Here is a 23,615-nt window from a genome sequence, read left to right on the forward strand (position 1 = left end):
AGCTTGTGCATAGTGATATTTTCTGACTAGAACAGTTAATAACCCCGGCAGATGTTGGGGGCCCAGTTGTGCAGCTGTTTATATGTGCAGTTGGATTTCTTAAAAGAATTAATCAATTTTGAGGATCTCATGCTGAGGGCTACAAGCATGATAGGATTTAGGGGGAAACTTTGTTTTATGGGAGTTTGAGTTGGTATTGCAACAGATGTAGTGGGAGGTGGAACAGCAGCTGAAGGGATGCAGGAATTCTATGATAAAATGGAGTTTAAAAAGATACTCATGAGCCTACTACTCTAAAGTATCAACTGTGGTCATTTCTGAATATTCCTTTTGAGGCTTTTTATGTGAATGTTTTAAAATATAGAGTACATACATTTTCTATATTGCTGTGTAGTATTTGAAATACATTTTATAGTTATGTATTATTCCATTGAGTACCATCATTTTCTTCAACCTCCCTTTATTTTGGGGCATTTGGGTTCTTTCCGCCACTTTGCTGTTGTGAATAATACTGTGATGAGCCTTTTTGCACATATAACCTTTCCTATATTTTGAGTGATTGTCTGACAGTAGAGATTGAGATTGAGATGATTGTGTCAAAGATTGCTGTGAATGATTTGATGTCATCAGGTAATGGATGGAGTGACTTGGTTGGTGGGGCAGGGAGAGTTGGAGTCTGGGATAACTCCTTAAGTTTCTGGCTTGTGTGATGTTGGGGATGGTTTGCACAGACAGGGCTGCAGATGAGGGCTTCATTTTGGAATGTGGGGCATCCAGACAGTGAGGGAGCTTCAGGGACTGTTGAAACGCAAGGTACAGAGCTTAGGGGAAAGCCAGGGCCTGGGGTTCAGGTGAAGGGATCATGGAGAGCTATGTGTGGCGGAAGGTTGGATAATGTTAGGATTGCTTAGAGGATGGAGTGAGAAGAGAGGAAGGCAGAGGACAGAACTCTGGGGAACATCATTTTGTGATAAGTAGAAGATGGAGAAGCACTAAGGAAAATAAGGAGTGTCCGGGGGTGGAATATGGACAGCCAGGTTTTCCGTTCTTTTCAAGAGCTTACCTTGGTTAAAATAAGACGGAGTGGGTAACTATCCTTGTAGGGCAGAATTATTTTAGAGGGTATGATATTACAGTCTTTTTTTCCAGATAGGCTTTTTTAAAAAATTGAAACTATATAGAAGTTAAGGTTATTCTGTTTGGTGCTGAGTGAGGAGCCTTTACATGCATGGTACTGGGGTCAGGGTTGACCTGTAAGTATGTGTTAAATTCTTTGACTGTTTTGGGCTTCTGTTGTGTATATGTTTACATAATGTTGGTTGTTTGGGGTTTCTGGTATCTATGTCTTTACACTGTGTTTAAGTAGTCTCTTGAAATATATCAATATCATTTTTACATAAAAGAACATGTTTTTATTGAAGAGGCTGAATATCAGATTTCTAAAACTGTGTCAGTTATGAATGGATTTACCATTTAGTTACTTAGAATAGAAGCACCCAGATATTTCTGGAAGCCTTTGCTTTTTTTAAGAGAGTGAAATTCCTTTTCAGAGAAACATTTGTCTGTGTTGACAGTTTTAAAGAGTATGTAATTTTAAATTATGAAACTCAAATTTAGTTTTTAATTGTAATTTCTGTGTTTATTCTTTCTTAAGAGCCAAGTTATAGAATGACATGTGACCTTGTGCTAATGACCCTAGGTCTGGTTGTGGATTTGAAGTGTTATTTTTGTGCTTTCCTAAATGACTTAAACACTTATGACTATATCTTTGGGTCAGAATAAATATGATAGTTGTATATACTTTTGAAAACCAACCAGATTTTTAACCTGGTAATACGATAGTACTGTTCATTCTTATAACTGTCTAGACTCCCAGCTTTAGAAAACAGCATGAGCTTTTATTGACTTCCAGACTTGCTGGATTAGTTAGTGTTCCTTTTTCCTCTGCAGAGTGGATCAGCTGATGCCTTAGATACACTAATACTCCAAGCCAGAGGGCTACCCTGTAATGTGCTCTTGAGTTTCTTTTCCCACCAGTTGAGACGTTTGCTTCTCCAGACTTGACTGTGTTAATTTCCAGACCTGTGTGTGCGAGTTGTACTTATTATAGTTTAATATAATAACTTTAAACATGTGCCAAAAGAATTGTTATTTCTATGAAAATTCACTTGAATGCTTTGGAAATCACCTGATAAGAATGAATTTCCATAAGTGACTGTGGCCAATTTAGGAGTGGCTGAGGTAAGTAAAAAATTTGGGGGATCATAAAATCAAAGTATTCTCACTGATATTGTCAGTCATTCATGATTGCTGGGTTAAGTTGTGATTATGTAAAACTTGATAGTCTTACTGGCTCAAAGCAGTAATCCATGTTCACACTGTGTGTCCATTGTGGTGGATCAGGGGGGACTCTCAGACTGATGGGGCAGTGACTTCTTGAACATTGCTGGTCCCTGTGGCAGAGGGGACACCTGCTTTGAAGCTTTCATTGGCTGTATGCCTAAATTCAGCAAGGCAGGATGTAAAGAAGGGGTATGGGGCATTTGTAAAGGGTAATGCAGTCTACCGCGCATCAGTTTCGAGGGCTCTGTAGAGCCTTACCATTCTTTAAAGAAATTGGACTTAGAGAATGATGCCTTGAGGATGGTTTATTAAAAAAAGACCATTGAGTCTACTACAGTGGACGTATACTCAAAAGGCTCCATCACTATAACAAAAAATTAGCAATAACTGTATATTTGTAGAGCTCCATTTAAAATGACATGTTTAGGTATGTATCATTTTTTTATGACTTTCAAATTAACTGACTTTAAAAAAGTCAACCAAAATTTCAGTCCTTATGCATTTGGATAAGAGAACCTCTACTTTAGTCTTAAACCCTCTTTCTTTTGCACCCTCTATCAAATTAGTTTCCTGCCCTTTATGATAGACTCATCTGTGTTTTCTCTTGGCACATCTCCTGTTTCATTTCCATTAGCATTATCCTAATTCTTGTTCCTCAACTACTAGATTTGTGTCCCAAGTGAATTCCTTGGTATAGTATCTTGTATAGGGCCTGTATGCAGTGAGAAAAAGGCACTCTTTGGGGTAGACACAATCCCACAGCAGCTCAACTTTCTTTTAGTCATCATTTCCCCTCCTAGCTGGACCACTTCTATGCAGTACACAAACTCAACAGCTGTACAGAGCAGTCCTTCTCCCTGCATTTAGTCACTTTCCCAACAAATTCAGACTGCCCATCGTCTGCTTAAGCCTCCTTTAAATTCATTGTCTCTGTTGTGCTCCAAATCATTTTGGTGGCTCCCTGTCATCTGTATGCAGTGGCTGTCCTCACTTTTTTCTTCCATGGGACCATCACCAGTGACTCTCAGTCTCACTTGCTGCCATCTCGATGCATTGACGTAAGTAACGACTGCAGCACACGTGTACTGGTTAGGCTGTGAAATGCTTCTCTCTCCCCACCTACCCATTCCCACCACTCTAACAACTGTGAGCTCCTGAGGTCTGACTCCCAGTCTAGCCTTGGATTACCTTTCATCCCAGCTTCATTGTTCACCAGGCCCCACACCAACCGTCCTCGGCTACCATTCTGCACAGTCACCATCTTCTGAATATGTTTTTTTACTTCTTGCTTTACACTTCTTTTCTACTTAATCACATCTTGTTCTTTGATCTCTTCAGCGATCCTGTGATTCTCCTGCACCATGATTATAGCTCCATCTCTAAACAGAAATGTTCATCCCTATATTCCTCCTTTTGAGGTGAATCACGTGTCCTATGTGAGCATATTGTATTGGTTATCTTGCTCTTAAATATTCTTTCCTCGATTAGTTTGCACATGCATGAGAAGCAGTAGATATGTCTCTCATTTTTTCTTCTTTCAGTGCCTGCCCTTACTTTGTGTATACCAGGAGCATGGGTTAGAGTGGGAGTTTGTCAAAAGAAGAGAGTCCAGTATGTAACCATGATGGACTCTCGATCAATTTTATATGATTAACTCATATAAAACAGCCCTGGATGGAAGTTGAGGCCGCCTCTTCCTAGCCACAGGATATTGACCTACTTTCCTCTTCTTATCTGTTTGCAAAATATTTGTTGTACTTAGTGTGTTCTCCCTGTCACAACGAATGTTTGTCTCTCTCTTTCATATGAACTGAAGGCTAAAGTGCTAGTTAAATCAGTGGAAAAAACAATGGAGAAGAAATGTTGGTAAGCAGTTTTAATTTCTAAACTAGAGGGGCCGTATAATTTTGTCATTTAAAAAGAACTCTAGTTTTTCTACCCACCTATTGAGAGAGAAATTCAATAAGGGTAGAACTGTAAATTTTAGTTTTAATGATTTATAATAATGTATTTTGAAAGCCCCTTTTCTGATAAACTACTAATAAAAGGAATTTATTAGGTTTTTAGAAAGTAATTCACTATTGTATATTTTATTTCTTAATAAAACTTTCTTTGGGAAAATTTGTTGTATTGCTCCATGCATGGTCAAGGCAGTTAACTTTAAAAATTAATTTTTCTATAGCTTTATAGTTTAGTAACATATGTATTCAAGGAGAAAAAACTGTGTGGGGGCATTATTTGTAGGTATGTCTCCTTATATGAATATATGAAATAATTGCTGTATCCTGTGGAGGATTTGGAAATTAGCAGAACTATTCAAATGTAGTTAACATTTATAAATGTGAATTTTATAAACAAAAATTTCAGTAAACATTTTACTTGTGACTTAAAAATGATCAGTTATGGCATGCCTCGTGGGTTGGTTTGTATTGTCTTTTGTTCTTCATAACTACTTCAGAATGTATTTAGGGATGTATAAGAATTAGGGTGCCTTTGATTTTAACAGTAATGCTTCCAACATTAGAAAAACTAGAAATTGACCTAGAAAATGTTTCCAAATTCTAATACGATTGTTGAAAGTAATCAGTGTAGGTGAAGTAACCTACTGCAGCAGTTTAGCTATTTTCTTTAAAAATTCTTTTAAAATGACAAAGTAGTTTTGCCTTCTCAATTTACATTATCAGCATCTTTTTTGGAACATCTTAGCTATTTTTGTTTGATCAATTCTCAACTAATAAACATTCATGAAATCCCATTGTAAATGTATAAATCTCTCTTTGTTTACATAGTTTATTAGACTTTATTTTAGTGGATAACTGAGGAAGCTTCTGAATTTTTTTTTATTCTACAAAACTTTCTTAAACTTTTAGTATGAAGACACTCCCAAAGCTTCACCGTTGAGATTTTTAAATTTGTTTTACAAAATCTAAGAGATGTTGTAGATTTTAAAATTTGTAATCTTTAGACTTTTTTTTGCTTTCCTAACTAGATGAGTTTTTATAAGTAGCCAGTTCCATTTTGTAGCTAACCATGTATTGTAAACACACAGAAAGCGTGTTCAAATGTGCCTTGATGGCTTAACTTATCTGGTTATTCTATGTGTCTCTTTCTGTGCGGTGTATGGTTACACTCTTAATACATTTTATTTTGATTATGAGATCAGAATAAAGAGAGCTGCTTTCCTTTGCCTCTAAGCAAATGTCATTGAGAAACATTCTTGCGGTCTGGCATTTGCTGGCTTTTTGGTTTTTAACATTCTCTATAACCAGATCCAGGATACATGCTTACCCAAAAATGAGCAAACTCAGTCTTTCCAGAGTTGAGCCTTTTTTTGTTGAATCAACAGTGTTGGAAGCTGAGACAAGATCTTAGGGGATGATGTGTAACACACCTCTGTGAGGAAACCGAGGCTCGAAGGTGGCACTGTGTGTGCCCAGGGTTTCACTGTGAGCTTGCTGCAGCGCTGGGTCTGCAGCTTGGATCTTGTGGACGTTTTTTCCAGAACCACTGCAGTAGTCGTTGTAACCTACAGTCTGTCACAAAATGCCAAAGCTGTTGTTTTCTGGAGGGATAATTTGCTTCCTTAGCCCACACACAAGAATAGTGCGCTAAATTCAGTACATTTCTCTCCACGGTCACTGGAAAGAACCTGAACAATGGGAAGGCCCCTGCTGTACCCCAGGCTGTTTTATGTGAGTGTCTTTGTTCAGAACTAATCTGGAATGGCCTCCAAAAACACCGTAATAGTACAGGGAAACCTATGTGAGTGCCTACCAGGTGCAAGTCACTACTTTTTCTTATAATGAAGGAGTCCCTTGAGTTATTGCATGATTTGATCAAGTATAGAGAGAACTGAGAAACGAATCTATAAGTGGTGTAAGACTTTGGTGAGGATCTTAGCACATGGAGCAAGATTGTGACCCTCTGATTAATAAGCTGATTCATTTGGAAGGGAAGTTGGTTTTCCCCTGGTGGCTGTATTCAATTCAATAATCACCCGTCGTTCTTGGCGTCTGTGCACCCACCAGGAACAAATCAGAGTCGGGCATGCCAGTTATATTAACAGTTTTATGTTCACCTAGGGGTTCCAGGGTTCTCAGGTTTGCCAATCTAAACACACTGACTTCTTGGAATTTTTAAAATCTGCCTCGAAGGAACACATTGAGAAGTCCGTGTGTTATAATTAGCGTGTTCCTCTCTACAGCTGAGTTTGTGTTTCTGGATATAACAGCAGTTTATAGTTTTTGGCTACCTTGTCCCTTAGGAACTTGTAGCCCTTTTTCAGACGTTAGCTCATTAATTCTCCTACCAGTCATTGTGAGCTGTATAGTGTGATGACACAGGTTCCCCTATGTTGCACATTCTGGACCTTCTAGGGTTGGCAGGTGAGGGCTCTGTGTTGAGGGGGTGGAGAGGGAGGCAGGGCATGACTTACAGATGCAGCCTTGGGGTGGGGGTTGCACTCTCTGAAGTTGTCCTGCCCTTTGGCAGCTATTCCTGCCACGACTCTGCAGAGCTTCCTCTGGGAAATGACTGCAGGGTCAGTGATGCTGGTGCATTTCCTCCTCGGGGTATTAAACCTCATGCAAGGTCAAATGCAAATGAGGCAACTCTCTAGGTTAGTTACCTGGATACATCTCCCAGAAGACAGGACAGAGAGTAGGTGAGCTCTTCGGGGTCAGAAGAAGAAATGGACATTGGAGAGGGTGAAACTCATCTAATAAGTTGGCTCTCTCAGTCAGGCTACATAACAACCCTGTGGAATAGATATTGTCATCCCTGAGTTTTTAGATTAGAAATTTGAATTCTAGAAATGAATTCCTTTGGATTTGAGCCTGGGTCTGTGGTCCACAGCCTGTGCCGTACCACACGGGTGGATTGAAAGGATCCTTTGTAGTAAATTATTGCTGCAAGCCTTCTGTAATATAGAAGCAAAACCTCTCTTTGAAAAATGGTGCAGTGTTCTGAAGAGCTTGGTGACTTAGGAATTAGACTGAAGGATATATGTAATAGGTATGAAAGATCATTTTCAGACCCGTCAGAAAAGCTTCATCGAAAAGCTTCATCCTCACCCTGGATCTTCTAGAAACCAGCTGGGTCCACTGATTTCTTTTTTAAAAGAAGGTTTTGCCTGGGATTCTAAGATCTCACTCCTTGCTCTTTAATTATAAACAGAGGCACTTAGAAATTTTGCCTTTACGTCACAAGTGAAAGTTGGTCACTGGTAATCCAAAACCTTCCGTGTTGTTGCAGCAACCGCTGTTATTTTTGACTCAGAATTTTCTGCTAATTAGTCTAGGTGGTATACTTGTCATTCTCACTTTCTACAGTTGGGCAAAAAACTTTCCCCCCCCATCACTTTGTGAATTGTAAGGTTCTAAATGCTTTCAGTCCTTAATAACTGGTCTGTGCTGGGGGATTGAGGGTGGTTTATTGAGGGTATCTCCATGTCGATTGCTTTTGTTGGTAAGGCCAGCTTCTCTATACTCAGAACAGACCTCTACCTTGGTGTTTCTGGCCCCTCTCTGCCTATGTGGAGACAGAACCTAGGGTGTTAACCCGTGGATAACCAGAATGCCCCTCCCACTCACAGCTTCGTAAGGTTGGAGTCAGGTATGGCATGTGGGCTTCTGTTTGCTTTTATCCATTTGTTTGTTTTTACTTCCTGTTTCAATCTATTGTATTTCCTCATTGCCTGGTAATTTCATGTCCTTTGTATTAGCCAGAATTTGAACACAAGGCAACAACATACTCTATGGAAATTGCCCAGTAGTTGTTTCTATTCTTCCATAATCCAAGATTCTGACAAAAGCTGTCCTACTAGCATTCCATTAGACATTTTCAGCAGGAAGCTTTAGCGAAAATGGGGTGAGGAGGTTCTCAATATATAGTTGGCTTTAATTAAAGATTGGAAAATGAGAGAGCTATAGTTGGTGAGGCAAATGCCATGAATAGACACACTTTATATAAATATCTCTAAGCAAGTGTGTAGGTGGGAATGAAAATCAGCCATCACCTAGATCTTTTCACAAATGCACGTTGGGACACCCACTTTCTCCTATGCTTCAGGGAGCCCTGCAGGGCACCCCAAGTGGTTCTGTGTGGCCTACCAGCCCCATAACCTTTGATAATAATGCTGCTTGAGTAAATTGTCCTAAAGAATCCAGTTTTCACCCAATTTGCCTTTTTGGTTAGTAAATACTAAGGAAGTGTCTTGTTCTTTGGTTTCTGACTTGAATCCTTTGTGAAGACATTCCTGGTGTGTCATCGAGGCTCTCTGATGGTCCTTTGCCAGTTATGACCTGGAGCGGAAGGGTAGTGGTGATGGAAATTGTCATGGACAGAAGAATGGGCTGTACCTCTCTACTGTGCATTTATTTATTTATTTATTTTCTCTACACATCAGAACCCTGTGTGTCAGCCACACTGCCAGTCATGGGGACTTTGTACACTGAGAATATAAACCTCCCTTCTCCAGGGGAAGAGCAGATAAACAAACTCACAATTGTGAGGGAAGTGTTTTGAGGTATTAGTCTGAGGAAGCTGCTGTAACGAGGCATCATAGACTGGGTGGCTTAAAGAACAGACATTCATTTCTCACAGTTCTGGAGGCTGGGACGTGGGAGATCAAGTTGCTGATAGATTCCATTTCTGATGAGGGTCCTCTTCCTGGCTTGCAGATGGCTGCCTTTTTTATGTGTCTTCACACTGCAGAGAAAGAGTGAGCCCTGTTTCCTTTTCTTTTTATAAGGACACTGATCTCTTCATGGCGGGGCCTCATCCTCCTGACTGCATCTAAACCAAATTAGTTTCCAAAGGACCCACCTCCAGATAGCATCATACTGGGAGCTAGGGCTTCAACATAATGGATTTTGGGAGGACGCAAGCATTCGGTCCATAAGACTTGGCTTACTCAGAGCATGACTCCTATGAGGAATGGTTATTGACACTGGTTTAAGTTGGGGGGTATTTTTGTCTGATAAGAGGCTCAGCAGAATCTCTGGAGGACCTACAGCTAGAACCACTCTGGGCAACAAAGGGAGCTGTTATGTCTGCCCCCATGGTCTGTCACTGTGCTTCATTCTTCTCTTCAGACAGACTTCCTCTGGGGGAGCCTGGGAAGGTTCGCCGCAGGATATCCTGTTCCCTGGATCTCTGTGCCCACAGAGTTCCCTGTTCTGATGCCCACAGCCACCTGACTATGGTGTCTGTGTCCTGATGGCAGGTCCTTGGAAGCTTTGTTTGGGCTGATTTATACCCACCACTCAGCTGTGGTCTGGTTAAGGAGCTGTGCAGGCCTGGGCTTCTTTGTGTGTGTGTAAGGGGAGACTTTGCAGGGGAGAGATTGGACTCAGGAGGAAGGCAAGAGTCAGGCTGTGGAATCATGTGTTCTCTTCTAAGGAATTTTTTTTTGAATTGGTAAATATACATGACATAAAATCGACCATTTTAACCTGTTTTAAGTGTACAGTTCAGTCACATTAAGTACCTTCACACTGTTGTGCCACCTTCACCACTATCTCTAGAGCTTTTTCATTACCCCAGACTAAAACTGTACCTGTTAAACAGCACTTCCTCATTACCCTCTCTTCCCAGCCCCTGGTAACCACCATTCTTCTTTCTGTCTCTATGAATTTGACTATTTTGGGTACCTCATATAAGTGGGATCATATTTGTCTTGGGACTGGCTTATTTTACATAACATAGTGCTCCCAAGGTTCATTGATGTTGTAGCATGTATCAGGATTTCCTTCCTTTTTAAGGCTGAGTACTGTTTTGTGATTGGACTGTACAATTTGTGTATGTACCATATTTTGTTTATCGATTCATCCATTGATGGACACTTGGGTTCTGTATACTCTTTGGCTTTTGTGAATGATGCTGCTATGAACATGGGTGTACCAACATCTGTTTGAGTTTCTTCTTTCACTTCTTTTGGGTATATATCCAGAGGTGGAGTTTCTCAGTCATGTAGGGACTCTGTTTAATTTGTTGGAGGATCTGCTAAAGAATCATAATGCTGGCTGAAAGGCATTAGAGAGCTATTGAAGGGTTTGAAGGAAGGAGGGTATGCCTAATCAGATTGTGATTTGAAAAAGTAACTTGGGTAGTGTGGGATGGGGGAAAGGAAAGGCAGGGCTGTGGTGGCTAGACAAGGCAGAGAGACCCCTTAGAAGGCTCTTGAGGGGAAGGTATAGAGGTGAGAGTGATCAAGGTGATGGACTCAGTGAGAGAGGTTGGTTATGGGGGAGGAAGCAAGAGAAAGGGAGAAGCCAAGGATGAGAACCTGGATGGGTCAATTGTTATTTTGTGGAATTTAGAGGGAATAAGAGGTTTTCCTTGTTTGTTTTTTGTATTTTGATGTGGGATGATTGATACAAATTTTGGACATGTGTTGAGATGTTCGACACAGCCAAGTGGTAGAGATGATTGGTAGGCAGGCTGTCGATAATATGGGTTGCTAATTTGGGGCAAAGGAGAAAGTAAGCATAAAGGAGCAGATAGCCATGCAATTTGGCTGAATTTAAAAGTGATGGGGGCATTACTGATGCAGCGCCACAATTTCAGCTCCTATGGAATGATTTCACATTCCTACCTTGAAACAGCATATCAAATTTACAAAACAAGAAAAGGTGGCCAATTCATTGGTTGCGTAAAAATCAGTTTTCAAAAGGATTCTAATAAATGCAAAAGGATTTAGACCAAAGCATAAGAATGCTGAATTTGGTTTATAGTCTTTTTGCTCATCTCCATTTTCTAGATTTTTTTCTATAGTGCACATATGTTACTTTTAATTATTAAAAAGGTTACTGAAAATTTCAAAAGTGGCCTATTTCTTTAACTTTCCTATTGGACTGTGAGTTCCTAGAGGGTGATGCCCGGAGGGGGAGGTACGACGATGTTCACTGTGTTCTTAGCATTTTACACCATGCCAGCAACACAACAGGATTCAATACTGTGAAAACTGGTTGAACTGAATTGAATGGAAATTTAATCTAACCTCTCTCAGAGACATGAGATTTGGTGCTATTTTAAAAGATCTAGGAAGGAAATTCCAGTTTTTCTCAGTCCCTTAGCTCATTATGTTAGGTACTAAACCACATCCTACAGACTTGGCGCCTCTTTTGCCTTTGTTTTGCCATCAGGATTTGCTGAGAGTTACTGTGTTCATGAAATCTTGCCATGCTGGCCCCATTTTCTTACCTAAATATGTTTCTCATGTTATTCTTAAAAGCATTAGTGATCTTGTTGGAAGCCAACTGGCTCAATTCTGTTTCCTGCCCTTTGTTGATAATATGTTTTTGGAGGAATGGATCAAAGTAGCTTGAAGCCACTGTCATTGTTTTGCCTTCTGGTCTGCTGTGACCAAACCAAAGGATGGCAGCTGTGAGGACCTGCATTGTTGTATGACTCAGTTGTCAGTCGGAAATTTGCATACTTGTTTTCCCTTTGTATATCATTGAATGGCTACGTGTGCAAGAGGCTGTGCACCGTGCTTTCAGGAAATAAAGTTGAACAAGGCGTGATTCTTGACACCAGCGAGCTGATTTTCTAGAAAAGGTGCTGTCATGCGTACATGACCACTATACAGGGAGGTTAATGAGTGGAACTGGAGTCAGATAAAACACACTTGTTACTATGTTAAGAAGAGTCCCTGTAGGTGCTGCCTCGGGTATGTATTGCTAATGATGTTATACTGCTAATGATGTTATAATATATGTGTTTTAAATGTTCTCAATTACAATTAGCAAAGCAATAGATAACTGCTTTCACTAAAGTTTCCTGGAAATGACTCTTTTGGCTTTGTTTTAAAAGTTCCTTCAAACTAAGTGTAGTGGCTCATGCCTGCAATCCCAGCAGTTTGGGAGGTCAAAGCAGAAGGATCATTTGAAACCTGGAGTTTGAGACCAGCCTGGGCAACATAGCAAGATCCTATTTCATTAAAAAAAAAAAAAAGAAAAAAAGAAGTTCCTTCAAATTTAAAACTACATTAGTGATTTAATATTCTTATTAGTCATTGCAACCTTAGCTCTGATTTGTGAATATTCTTTCAAATTCTACAATAAAAGTGTTTCAGTGTATACATTGTTCTTTTTTGTGGTACTCTGAGAGCTTTGGATTCAATGGAGGAGCACCAGATAAGATAAATTTCATTTTAGCTTATCCTCCATCTCTTAGTTATTATTTAATTAATTATTAATTTGGAATAACTTCTTTGTATTATCATTGTGATATTGAATAATGAAATGACCATGTACTTCACATGGATGTGCTGTTTTGTGTAGTCATCTTTGTGTTAGGGGTCTGAGCACAGATGATGTTGACATATGGTAGGTGGCTTGCAATTGAAGGTTAATGACTAGGTAGAATCATTAAGTTTATATGTAGGCCACAGATGGCTATTTTAAGATGCTATAGGATGTTTATGCTGCGTTCTCTTGGATTTTGAGGAACCTTTGAAATGCTGCTGACAGTATATTAAATAGTATTTTAACTTTCCAAAAGATACTAGTAAATGAATTAGTGTGTGTTGAAATATAGATAGTAGTTACTTTGGAAGTTCTTGAGATGAGAGTAGATAGGGGAAGGAACCATTGTAATAATATATTTTGTTTTTCTTGGATGGACTATCAGCTGGAAAGAGCTGGCACAGCCTGTGGAGTTGCCTGGCACCAGTTAGTGGGCTGGTGGCTGGCCTAAATTGGCACCCTTAAAAAGACTGCTTTTCTGGACTAGTAACTCAAACTGAATATACTGCTAAGTCTCAAGATTTTGGAACTAGACCATGGTCTGAGAATTTGTTTCCTGGCCTTGGTACTTTGCAGCTTGCCATAGTTCTTGGTAGTAAATTCACCTGGGACTAGTAAGAAGCATAAGAAGCAGTAGAGTGGGGTGGCACCTCTCCTGGGCTACGTCTGCGTGGCAGGAGGGCTTATTTCTTTCTCAGGCCACAGAGGCAGAGGTGATGCTTGGGATAGGTTATGTCTGTCTGTCTTCCACCTCCAGGTGGGGTGAGCCTCTGAGCAGTGCCATGTTTTCCTCTCTGGCCTTTCAGACAGTCCAGTTTCACAGCAAGCTTGTCTTTTTCTTGTAAATCCTAAGGAAATAGCCAACCCATATACTGGCATCTTGAATTTTTCTCATATTCTCTAACATCACAGGGACAAAGGTCCACGTCTTTAGATACAATGGGCCATGGTTAGCCCATTTAACTGTTTCACTATTAAATAGCAAAGATGATCATCATGTCAGTCCAAGACAGCAGGTCCTCATGTCCTCTAGCCTGATCAGCCATGTTTGCTTTTTGGTGTGTTATTTAGAACACCTCACTTCCTGGTACCAGTCTCTTATTAGGTAAGATGCTTTCTGTTGCAAATAGAAAATCCAACCCAAACAGCTTTGACAATAAAGATAATTAACTTACATCACTGAAAACTTGAGAGCTGGGGCAAGCTTCAAGTGCAATTTGATCCAGACATTTGGGATGTCATCAAGTCTCCAGTACTAATAATTCTAGTTAATCTTCTTTTTCTTTTTTTTGTTCTTTTGAGACAGGATCTCACTCTTTTCGCCCAGGCTGGAGTGCAGTGGTGCGATCTCAGCTCACTGCAACCTCTACCTCCTGGGTTCAAGCAGTTCTCCTGCCTCAGCCTCCTGAGTAGCTGGGATTACAAGGGCACCACTACTACCTGACTAATTTTTGTATTTTTAGTAGAGGTGGGTTTTCACCATGTTGGCCAGGCTGATTGATCTCAAACTCCTGACCTCAAACGATCCACCCTCCTCAGCCTCCCAAAGTGCTGGGATTACAGGCACGAGCCACTGCACCTGGCCAATTCTAGGTAATTTTCTTGCCCTGTCCTCTTCCATGTGTCATCTTCCTCTTCCTACCAACCCTCCCCATGAAAGCAGAGATGGCTGCAGTAGTTCCAAGGTCACATCTGCAAGTCATGCCATCCAGAGACAACCTTTGTCCTAGTATTCCAAGCCACAGTCTCGAGCTCAGTCGCATGTCCAGCCTTGAATCAGTTACAGTGGCTAGACGATGAGAATATATTGATTGACGTAGCCTAGATCACATGCTCATTCCTGGTACCTGAGTAAAATTGTTTTCCCCAGAACGGCATGGATTACCGTGGGGGCTCTTGGAAGGGAGGAGGTAGATCTATAATAGTATGTGTCAAACAAAAAGTATCCCCAGTGCTCTACATACATTCCATTTAACTCTCCTTATAGCCCCATGTGAATTCTTCAAATGGTTTATGGAAATGTGGCATTAGCAAGTGATTCTGAAACTTGTGCTAAGCACATAACTCCTTCAGAGAAGAAAAACAAATGGATTCTTTTGGTGGAGCCAATATGCCAACTAATTTCATTGAGATGTCGAAGTGAACCAAACCAAGGCTGGAGATGGTGATCACAATCCCAGAAACTACTGTAGGAAGATATGGAAGTACCCCCACACCTTTTCCTTTGTGTCCTGTTTTTACCTTGAGAGTGAGGTAGGCTGTCACTGGATCTTCTCCCAAAGTCCTTAAATGCTAAATAGATAAACAAAACAAAGCAAAATTGTTTCATGACTCAGTGAATCTTGGTGTCACCTTTTCAGTGTGGCTTGCCTTGTTGTATTTTGGTTTGCAAAAGTGTTTTCAGAGGGCTTCACTTTTTACCATTTGCCTATAATTCAACATTTGTTATTCCTCTTTGGATTAGAAAGTTGAGATGAGGCGTAAAAATTAGATATAAATCTGTAATTACCTCCTTCACTATCTTTTCCAATATGGTGAAGCAGGTAATTATAGAGAAAGGTTGGCTGCTTAATTATTGTTACCTGCAGGGAAGCTGTGTTGCCTTTCTGCAGCTGTTCCTATAAATAGACTATATACAGGAACCCACCCTGGGGCAGAGTTTGTATTCAACCTCTTTGCGTAATTTAAATTGCTGGTTTGAGGTAGTTATTTTTGAAACCCTTCTCAGGTTGACTTCCTTAATCCCTAAGCCGCCTTCCCTCATCTGCCAAATGATATGTAATGCATGGCAGCTAGAGTGCTTTTGGCATTACACGAGCCTGAGAACTTGAACTTTGATTCAAATGTTAATTTATTGTGGACAAATTTATTGTGACAAATGGTCCTGTTCCTGTGCAAGTCCTTCTGTGGACTCTGGCTCTGGCCCCGCTGTCTCCATGGCTCCTGTTGCATTTCCATAGCATGACACGTGCCTCCTGCCCCTACCAGTTTTGTTCTAAAACAGAGCCCCACCAACTTCAAAATATACAGAACAATTCTTCGGGCCACCATTGTTGGGTTTTCATCATAATCTGGCACTGTTCTTTTCAGGTAGAGTTGGCATAAAGTTATTTAAAACATACAGTCACAAAAAAGTTACTCTATTGTTTTTCTTTTTAGTGTTAAATGCTTCCTTATTTTGTTGTTTCTGGGAGAACCTCTCAGTTTCATCTTAGTCTTTCTCTTTTGGCTTTTTATAATCAAAAACTTGTTTTAATAGGATCAGTAAAAAAGGATGTGTTTCCTCTGAAATCTAGGTGGAAAAAAGAAAAAAAAAATGTAAAAAAAAAAAAAGAGGGTATGTTTGTGGGTCCATATAAATTGCTAGTAATTAATAATAATCAATTTTTTCATTACTAGCCCTTTCCAGTTCTCTTTAAACCAGATCAACTAAATGTACTTTCTGTTGCTTCTGCAAGACCTGCAGGATGTTCTAAAGTAGAATTGAAAGAAGACATTTGTTTAAGTTGCTGAGACTTCAGTAAGCAGACCAACCTTTATAAGACATAGTGTGCCCGAGTGACTCCTTAACAGAAAGAATCAAATGTCCTTTCCACTCATTATCAGGGACAGGTATATATGTAAGTATTTATTAGTATTCTGAAGTATTGAGTATCAGCACACTGAAGTTATATAAAACTGACTTCTACATTGGAAACATTTAGAGAGAATGGCCCAGATGAATTTAGTTCTACCATTTCACCATTTAGTTCTGGTGATATTAGGAAAAGTAATACAGACATGTGTGCGCACACACACACATCCCACACACTCCTATGCTCAGAAATTTGAAAGATTTTTAGTACTCTTGACAGTGATCAGATTGGAAACCTTGGGGATTAGCATTCTGCTCTTGGGTGGCACTAGGCATGTTAGTAGCCGGGTAGAATGCTGCCTTCGTAGTGTGCCTCTGTTTCCACTCTGTAGATTTCCACATTGAGCCAAAGGGAAACTGTAGTATTTCTGGTCTGTGTACTGCATGTTAACAGTGGCATGTCTGTTGGAACGAGAATTACGAACATGGAGGCCACTTTTACCAGGTTATGTTATATTGGCAGCCTGTGATTTACAAGTCGGTTATATGTCAGCATTGAATGTCTGGAAGGAAATTTCTTCCCATAGATGCCATGTTAAACGTGGTACATCAAATGCAAAACATTTTTAAGTAACCATAGCAAGTTTCATAATCTCTGAGTTTCAATTTTCTTAAAGTAGGAATAACAATAACTACCTCATAGAGTTATTGTGAGTGTTAAATTAAAGTTAAGTTCTTGGCATAATGTCTGATATGTGGCAAGTAAACGAATGTAAAGTTATTAGTATCGTATCTGATATATGGCAAGTAAACAACAAATGTTAGCAGCATCGTTTTTTATCATCTTGGAGGAATCAGGTTCTTGTAGGTTCAAGTCTGACATTGGTACCTAAGGGCTTAGGGAAAGTGGGGGTGGGGTTCCCCCCCCCCTCCGGAGTTTTGCAACTCTCTGCTGAGGAGAAGACCATGGCTTTCTAGTGGCTCTTTCTGTAAGTGGACTTTACCGGGAGGATGGACTGGGAAGGAGGTTCATTTGTGGCAGCAGGTTGGAAATGGGCAGCTGCAGCCAAGTCAGTCTCCTGGTGTAGTGCATAGGCAGGAGAGGTTATGACATTTTTTAAGGCTGGTGAGGGTCATTTGGAACTACTAGTGTTGGATTTCTGCAGTAGTGCCAAGAACCTACTTGAAATTATTTTGCTCGTTTAAATTGACCCATTTTCCTCTCTTCTGCAGCTGGAGATCATGGCCAAAATGGAGGTGAAAACGTCACTTCTGGACAATATGATTGGAGTTGGGGATATGGTTCTTTTAGAACCTCTCAATGAGGAGACCTTCATCAACAACCTCAAAAAGCGTTTTGACCACAGTGAAATATACGTAAGTACACATGAAGGTCATCTGTGGTGTTTAGACTTTGTATTTTGTGACACAGAGCTGTCTTTTCTTCCTCAAGACTCTTTTTCTTTTTTCTCTCTGTTTGAGTCCAGTGGTATTTGCTTAAACCCTCAGAGTTGAGGTTTTACTGATTTGGCACATGAGTAATGTGGATTAGGCAAGTCAGTCTGCTTTCTATGATCCACTGTATGCAAGTATTGTAGTGGCTGCTGGGGGCATTCTAAAGCAAGTAGAATACTGTCCCCTGAGGAATTCAGAAGAATTTTGAAATCCATTGTCATCTTATCTTCTTGGATATCTTCATAAGATTAACACGAGCTAATCAGGGAGATCTACTCATTGAAATGCAAGGCAGTAAACTGTCACAAAAGACATGAACCTTCTTGACACTTGTAGTTAGGAGGGATAGGGGGAGATTATCAAATAAGAATATGTACTTGGTTTCTGGAGACTTGGGGATAGTCATGTCCTGCTATGCGAGAGTCTAATGCCGTATACAAAAACAAAAGCATAAATGTTTATATGCAATAGTAGGAGAAAATTTCCTGTTGTAAAACATCTTCATAAAGCATTTCACAGGGTCAAGTTCTCTAGATATATTTAAAACATGGATAAAAGTACATTTATATGCAGCTTTTCTAGAGTTTGCATAAAGCATCTTTAGAAGTTAAGGTGTATTGTTAACTAAACCAAAGAAGTGAGGCATTGATTCCCTGTACCTGCAGCTGAGAAGGAAACAGAATGTATTAGATAGGAGTAGTGTTAGTGGACTCTGCCTCACTTCCTGAGTTTCCTTTCCTCCTTTTTAAAATATGCATCTGTGCTTGAAGAAGGATTATTGGGCATGCTTAATATTTTTGTGTCTATCAGTCTAGGGAGGAAGTATAAATAAAGAGATAATACAGTGATACAAGTAGGATCAGTTATAACTTTTGTGGAAGTAATATATTTTATAAAATTATATGCAAATTATCAGCTATATTATTTTATGTCATATATAGCTCTCTTTTCTAGATAGCTAACTCTCTTCATCTGTTAGACCTCCTCTACCAAAGTACCATAAATTGAGTGGCTTATAAACAACAGAAATTTATTTCTCAGGAGTTCTAAGGTAGGAAGTCCACGATGAGGCCATATTCAGTGTCTGGTGAGGGCCTGTTTTCTGGTTCATAGATGGTGCCTTCTGACTGTGTCCTCACGTGGTGGAAGAGGAATACTCCTTCATGAGGCACTAATCCCATTCATGAGAGCAGTGTTCTTATGACCCAGTCACCTCTCAAAGCCCCACCTCCTAGAACCATCACATTGGTGACTAGCTTTCAATATAAAAACTTCAGGGGGATACAAACATTGAGGCCATAGCACCAACCATGCTTCAAGGATGATTTTGAGTAATTTGTTTATGGGATTGTAGTCATCATCTAGGAATTGACCTTTTCATTCTTCTCAACTTGTACTGATGGAGGTGGGGAAAGGTTGAGGGTAACATGAGGCATGTGAATACTGCTTGTGCAGTCTTAATTTGATAACTGGATACTAAACTGATGTGTGTTTACAGTTCAGAGATGTGATTATTTAAAGTGCTGATCCAAATGGAAAAGGTATAAGGCACTGCTGCAGAGCAGGGGTGGCATTGTTTGGCTTGGCACTGCCGCCTGGTGTCACCTTCCCTCCAAGTGGAGCAGATCTGCTCTCAGGTGGAAAAGCTGAGGGCTCTGCAGCTTTAATTGAAAGTCTGATATCAAATAAAAGACAGACTTTAAACATTGGTCTTTGAGATGGAGATAGGCGGAATCAATTATATTGTAACTAACGTTACCTATCATTTTTCTTTTTGGCTTTGAGAAGCACAGTTCACTTTTAAATGAATTGAAAATAGGATGGAGAGTAGCACATTACGTGCATTCAGGTACCTGATTTGTTGTGGCCACTAAACATAAAACCATCACCTTTTTAACGTGATTGCCAAGGGTTGACATTCATGAGTCTTCAGCAGACAAAATGTCTGGATTTCAGCTCTATGTAATTTTATTTTCTAAACTATTTTTGGAATGCCCTTTCTGGTTATAGAACCAAAGCAGAAAATTGATTTCAGCTTCCAGATATTCATATCAATTAATGTTTTCCATGATAATTCAGGACTATTGTTTCTGTGAGAGATATGCCTTTGTTTTGTGACTTTAAACACCTCATGTTGGAGGGCTGGGTGTTCTCTATTTTAAGTGAAAAAAGAGATTGTAAAGTAATGTGTATAGTATGATTCTTTCATAAAAGATGCGTGTATGCGTTTATAGGCATATGTACACATGTTTGTGTGTATCTGTATGTACAGAGAGACAGGTACGTTACCTTTGGGTACCATAGTGGGGTGGGGTGGGATCGGGCATGGGGACAGGGAAGGTTACTCTTTTAGACCTCTGTATTGTAGGACTTAAGTCAAGTATATATTGCTTTTGTAATTAAAAAAAAAAGCTGCATGATAAATTTAATTACCACACTCTCCAGCCCCACATGCCATGTATCCTTCCCTGGGGAAATCTATTTCTGGCTCTTATTCTGAGAATACTCCTGCTTTACTTTTGTTCATGGGTTGCTGCAAAATTGCTAGCTTGATGCCCAAGGCTAAGTTAATATGCCATGCAACATTTTACTATCTTGTACTTCACTCTGTTTTTCAATTCTTTCCAAGAAAATGAAGATACAGTTTAAAAAAAATCTCTTTTAAGGTCTTATAGCTTCCATTTCTATTATAAAAGTGGGTGACTGTCTAGGGATGATTCATCATGTGAGTATATTGAACAGTAATTTGTATGTTCAGAGCTATGTTTGATAAGGTGGCCAGTGAACAGAAAGACCCTTGGCCCAGACTTTTGAAGTCTGGGTATACGCATAGCCTCAGCAACCTCCTATGTGAACCAGCTGTAATTTGGGAAGTTAAGTTCTGACATCCTACCATCCATCTCCTCTAGCCTTCCCAGAGCTCTCATGAGGATTGCTTTGCCCCTGGGTATGAGTTGTCAACTCTCTAGCACATTCACAGTCCCTAGTGATCCTCTGGATCTGCAGCAGCCAGCAGCTGACCCTGGAAGCAGACTCCCTTGTCATCCTCTCGTACTAAACCTGAAACTCTGGGCAGGACGAGGCATTCTGGAGTTATTCGGAAATGTCAGGTTGTGTTAGGATATGCTTTTTGCAAGTAGCCGTCACACAATCCACATTTATTCACCTGAAAGTCCAGAAAGTCATTCTGCTTTCAGAATTGGTTTGATTTAGTGGCTCTCTGGTATCTCTAAGGACTTTGTGTTTTACTCTCTTGCCTTCCTTGGCTATTTCTTCGTTTCGAGACTTCATAGCAGCAAATCAGCTGCAGTGTTCCTGGCTTTGCATTCATGCGTCATGCTGGCTAGAAGGAGAGGCAGTGCTTCTCTTCTGGCATTCCAAGTCTGAGTCCGAGATTTACCCTGGTTAGGCTGCTGGAGTCACACACCCTCCTTAGACCATTGACTGTGACCTGGTGATGGGATGACCTGAGCGGCTTAAGAAAATGTTGTCTAAGATTGGAGTTGAGCCTGGGTTTTCCAAAGTAGGTAGGCTGTATGTGAGGGGGTGGGTTCCCAACCAAATGTATCTGTTCACACAGTAGGATGAGAAAAGGGGCAGTGGATGCTGAAGAACCCAACCACTGTGAACTCCTCACTGGTTTGGTAGGGAATTCTGTAATAAAGTGGCTTTTTTTTATGTTGATGCCACGTTAAAGAATGTGTCCATGGGAAGCATTGGTCGCTTGACTTCTAGGCTTCAAGTACGCCCAATGGCTAGCTTCTCAAACTTTTCTACTGGTGAACTTCTAATGGCAGAGAAGAGTAAACAGCTTTCCCCAGGGACTCTGGAGTATGGTTGAAGTCGATCTCCTTTTGGAAATTTTGCTGAAATCTTTACTTTCAAATATAATTCATAGCATTATTCTGTTCTCTAATGCATATTGTTTTGAACTGATATACCCCTTGCAACCCTTCTTTGAGTAAGTTGCATGCTCCAGAAATATCTGTTCTTCACTTTGAGGTGGGTTGACATACTTGTTTTAATAGCACTGGATTGGTTCATAGCCATTTGTGGCCTCGTTGAGTCTAAATCTGGAACAGTTGCATATATTGACGTGGTCTTCGCAGTTAGGGCTTTGGGCCATTCGTTTGGAGATGGAGGAGGATCAGGTGAGATGAGATGGGGGAAATGCTGAAGCAATGGTACAACACACAGGGTCAGAGACTCTATTTGCTTTTTATTCCACCATCTTGGCAGAGTGTGGTTCAAGCTGGGCCTCGCTGCAGGACATGCCGTTTGGTCTGGCAGGCTCCGTGGGGTCAACGGCTGGGAAATGCTGGTGGTGACATTCCCGAACTCTGCTTTTCTGTTTGCTTTCTGTCCTTTGTCAGACCTTCTTCCACCCACCCCTCCCCCGCCCCCAGGCCAGTTGGATGGTAGTAGGACTTTTATGGTGATATAGGAAATGGCAGAGCTGAGTGTGATCCAGCCAGACATGTTCTGTTTTTAGGGTGACTGGTCAGGACTGTGGTTCTATTCAGGAACAGGAAAGCTACAATTTAGGAAAGAACAAGGCCCAGTACAAATTTGGAAACCAGAGAACCGAGGTGTCTGTTCTCTGACAAGAAGTATATTTGGTGCTGACCAGTAAATTTAGTTTGTTTTCTATCTGAATTGTAAGGTTGGGGATCATCTAGATATAGGGGCCTGAGTTAGTCTAATTTTAGAATCTTATGTTAAACTCATTGTAGTTGTAAGAGTGACTACTTTAAAAGTCTAGGGAAAGCTGTCTTAAGTTTTAGAAGTTAGTACTAGAATTAGGATTCCCAGAAGGATGACATTAGGTACTTTTATGAAAGATACTCAAGATACAAGTAATCTATATTTGGTTTAAAATATTGTCAAGTTAATGAACACAATACTGGTTAACACATTTATTTGAAGTTTCAAGACCACTTCTCATTTATACACATGGGTATAATCTCTATTCCTGGGAATTTGGCGTAGATGGAGTAGTAGTTCTCTTGCTACAAAACAAAGTGTACAGACTTAGCAACTTAGAATAACATACATTTATTATCTCGCTATTCCTGGGGTCAGGAGTTGGGACCTGGCTTAGCTGAGTCCTCTGTTCAGGGTTTTCCCAGCTGTAGTCAAGGTTTCAGCAGGGCTGCAATCTCATCTGAGGCTTGAACCTTTTGTAGGCTTGTGATGAGGTTGGCAGAGAGCAGAGCTGAAGTTCAGACATCCACCTGAGTGTTATTCCTGCTACTCAGCTGTTCTCCAATTTTTATTCTTTTTTTTTTTTTTTTGAGACAGAGTCTCACTCTGTCTCCTGGGCTGGAGTGCAGTGGCACGATCTCAGTTCACTGCAACCTCTGCCTCCTGGGTCCAAGCAGTTCTCCTGTCTCAGCCTCCCAAGTAGCTGGGATTACAGGTGTCCATCACTACACCCAGCTAATTTTTTGTATTTTTAGTAGAGACAAGGTTTCACCATGTTGGCCAGGCTGGTCTCGACCTTCCAACCTTGTGATTCGCCCATCTCGGCCTCCCAAAGTCTTAGGATTACAGGCCCGAACCACCGTGCCCAGCCAAGTTTTAGTCTTTATAAAATTTTCTTTTAAATGTTTATTTTAAATTATAAAATAACAAATGCTTTTGGGAAAAAATATTTCAAATAGTATAGCCAGATATATCATAAAAATGTGGTTTTCTTCCTTCAGTATCACAGGCCCACTCCCAGCATGAACAGTAATTGAGTGGTGTGTAATCTTCAAGATTATTTTGGTTGATTAAAAACTAATTTTTTTGTTCTGGAGTTGGAAGTAGGAGGAGGTTGTCTTTTATCTAGATGGGCAGACCTTTACCCAGGTAACCCAGACCCAACAGAGTTTGTGTGGAACGAGAGCATTATCTTTAATGCCACCTCCAATCCCACCTAGACCAGGTAGGGAAGGAAGGAGGGGATCCAGCCCTGTTAACGTGAAATGCCTAGACTTGGCTGTATGTGA

General features: G+C 40.4%; 1 protein-coding gene across 12 annotated transcripts in view; it reads left to right on the plus strand.

Moving 5' to 3' along the window:
* Positions 1-23,615, plus strand: part of MYO1B (myosin IB) — a 186,285-nt gene that overhangs the window by 13,584 nt on the left and 149,086 nt on the right. For 8 of the 12 annotated variants that reach the window (XM_035305163.3, XM_035305162.3, XM_078328048.1 and 5 more), the window contains exon 2: positions 17,401-17,544. In XM_035305163.3, the coding sequence (XP_035161054.1) occupies positions 17,410-17,544 (135 nt within the window). In that variant the 5' untranslated portion in view covers positions 17,401-17,409. Of the gene's footprint in view, positions 1-4,103; positions 4,210-17,400; positions 17,545-23,615 lie in introns of those variants that run through there. The other 4 variants (XM_008999112.4, XM_078328047.1, XM_008999117.4 and 1 more) reach the window with 1 other exon arrangement.

Source organism: Callithrix jacchus, chromosome 6 (assembly GCF_049354715.1).
Source record: "Callithrix jacchus isolate 240 chromosome 6, calJac240_pri, whole genome shotgun sequence".
In the NCBI taxonomy this organism is placed as follows: Eukaryota; Metazoa; Chordata; class Mammalia; order Primates; family Cebidae; genus Callithrix; species Callithrix jacchus.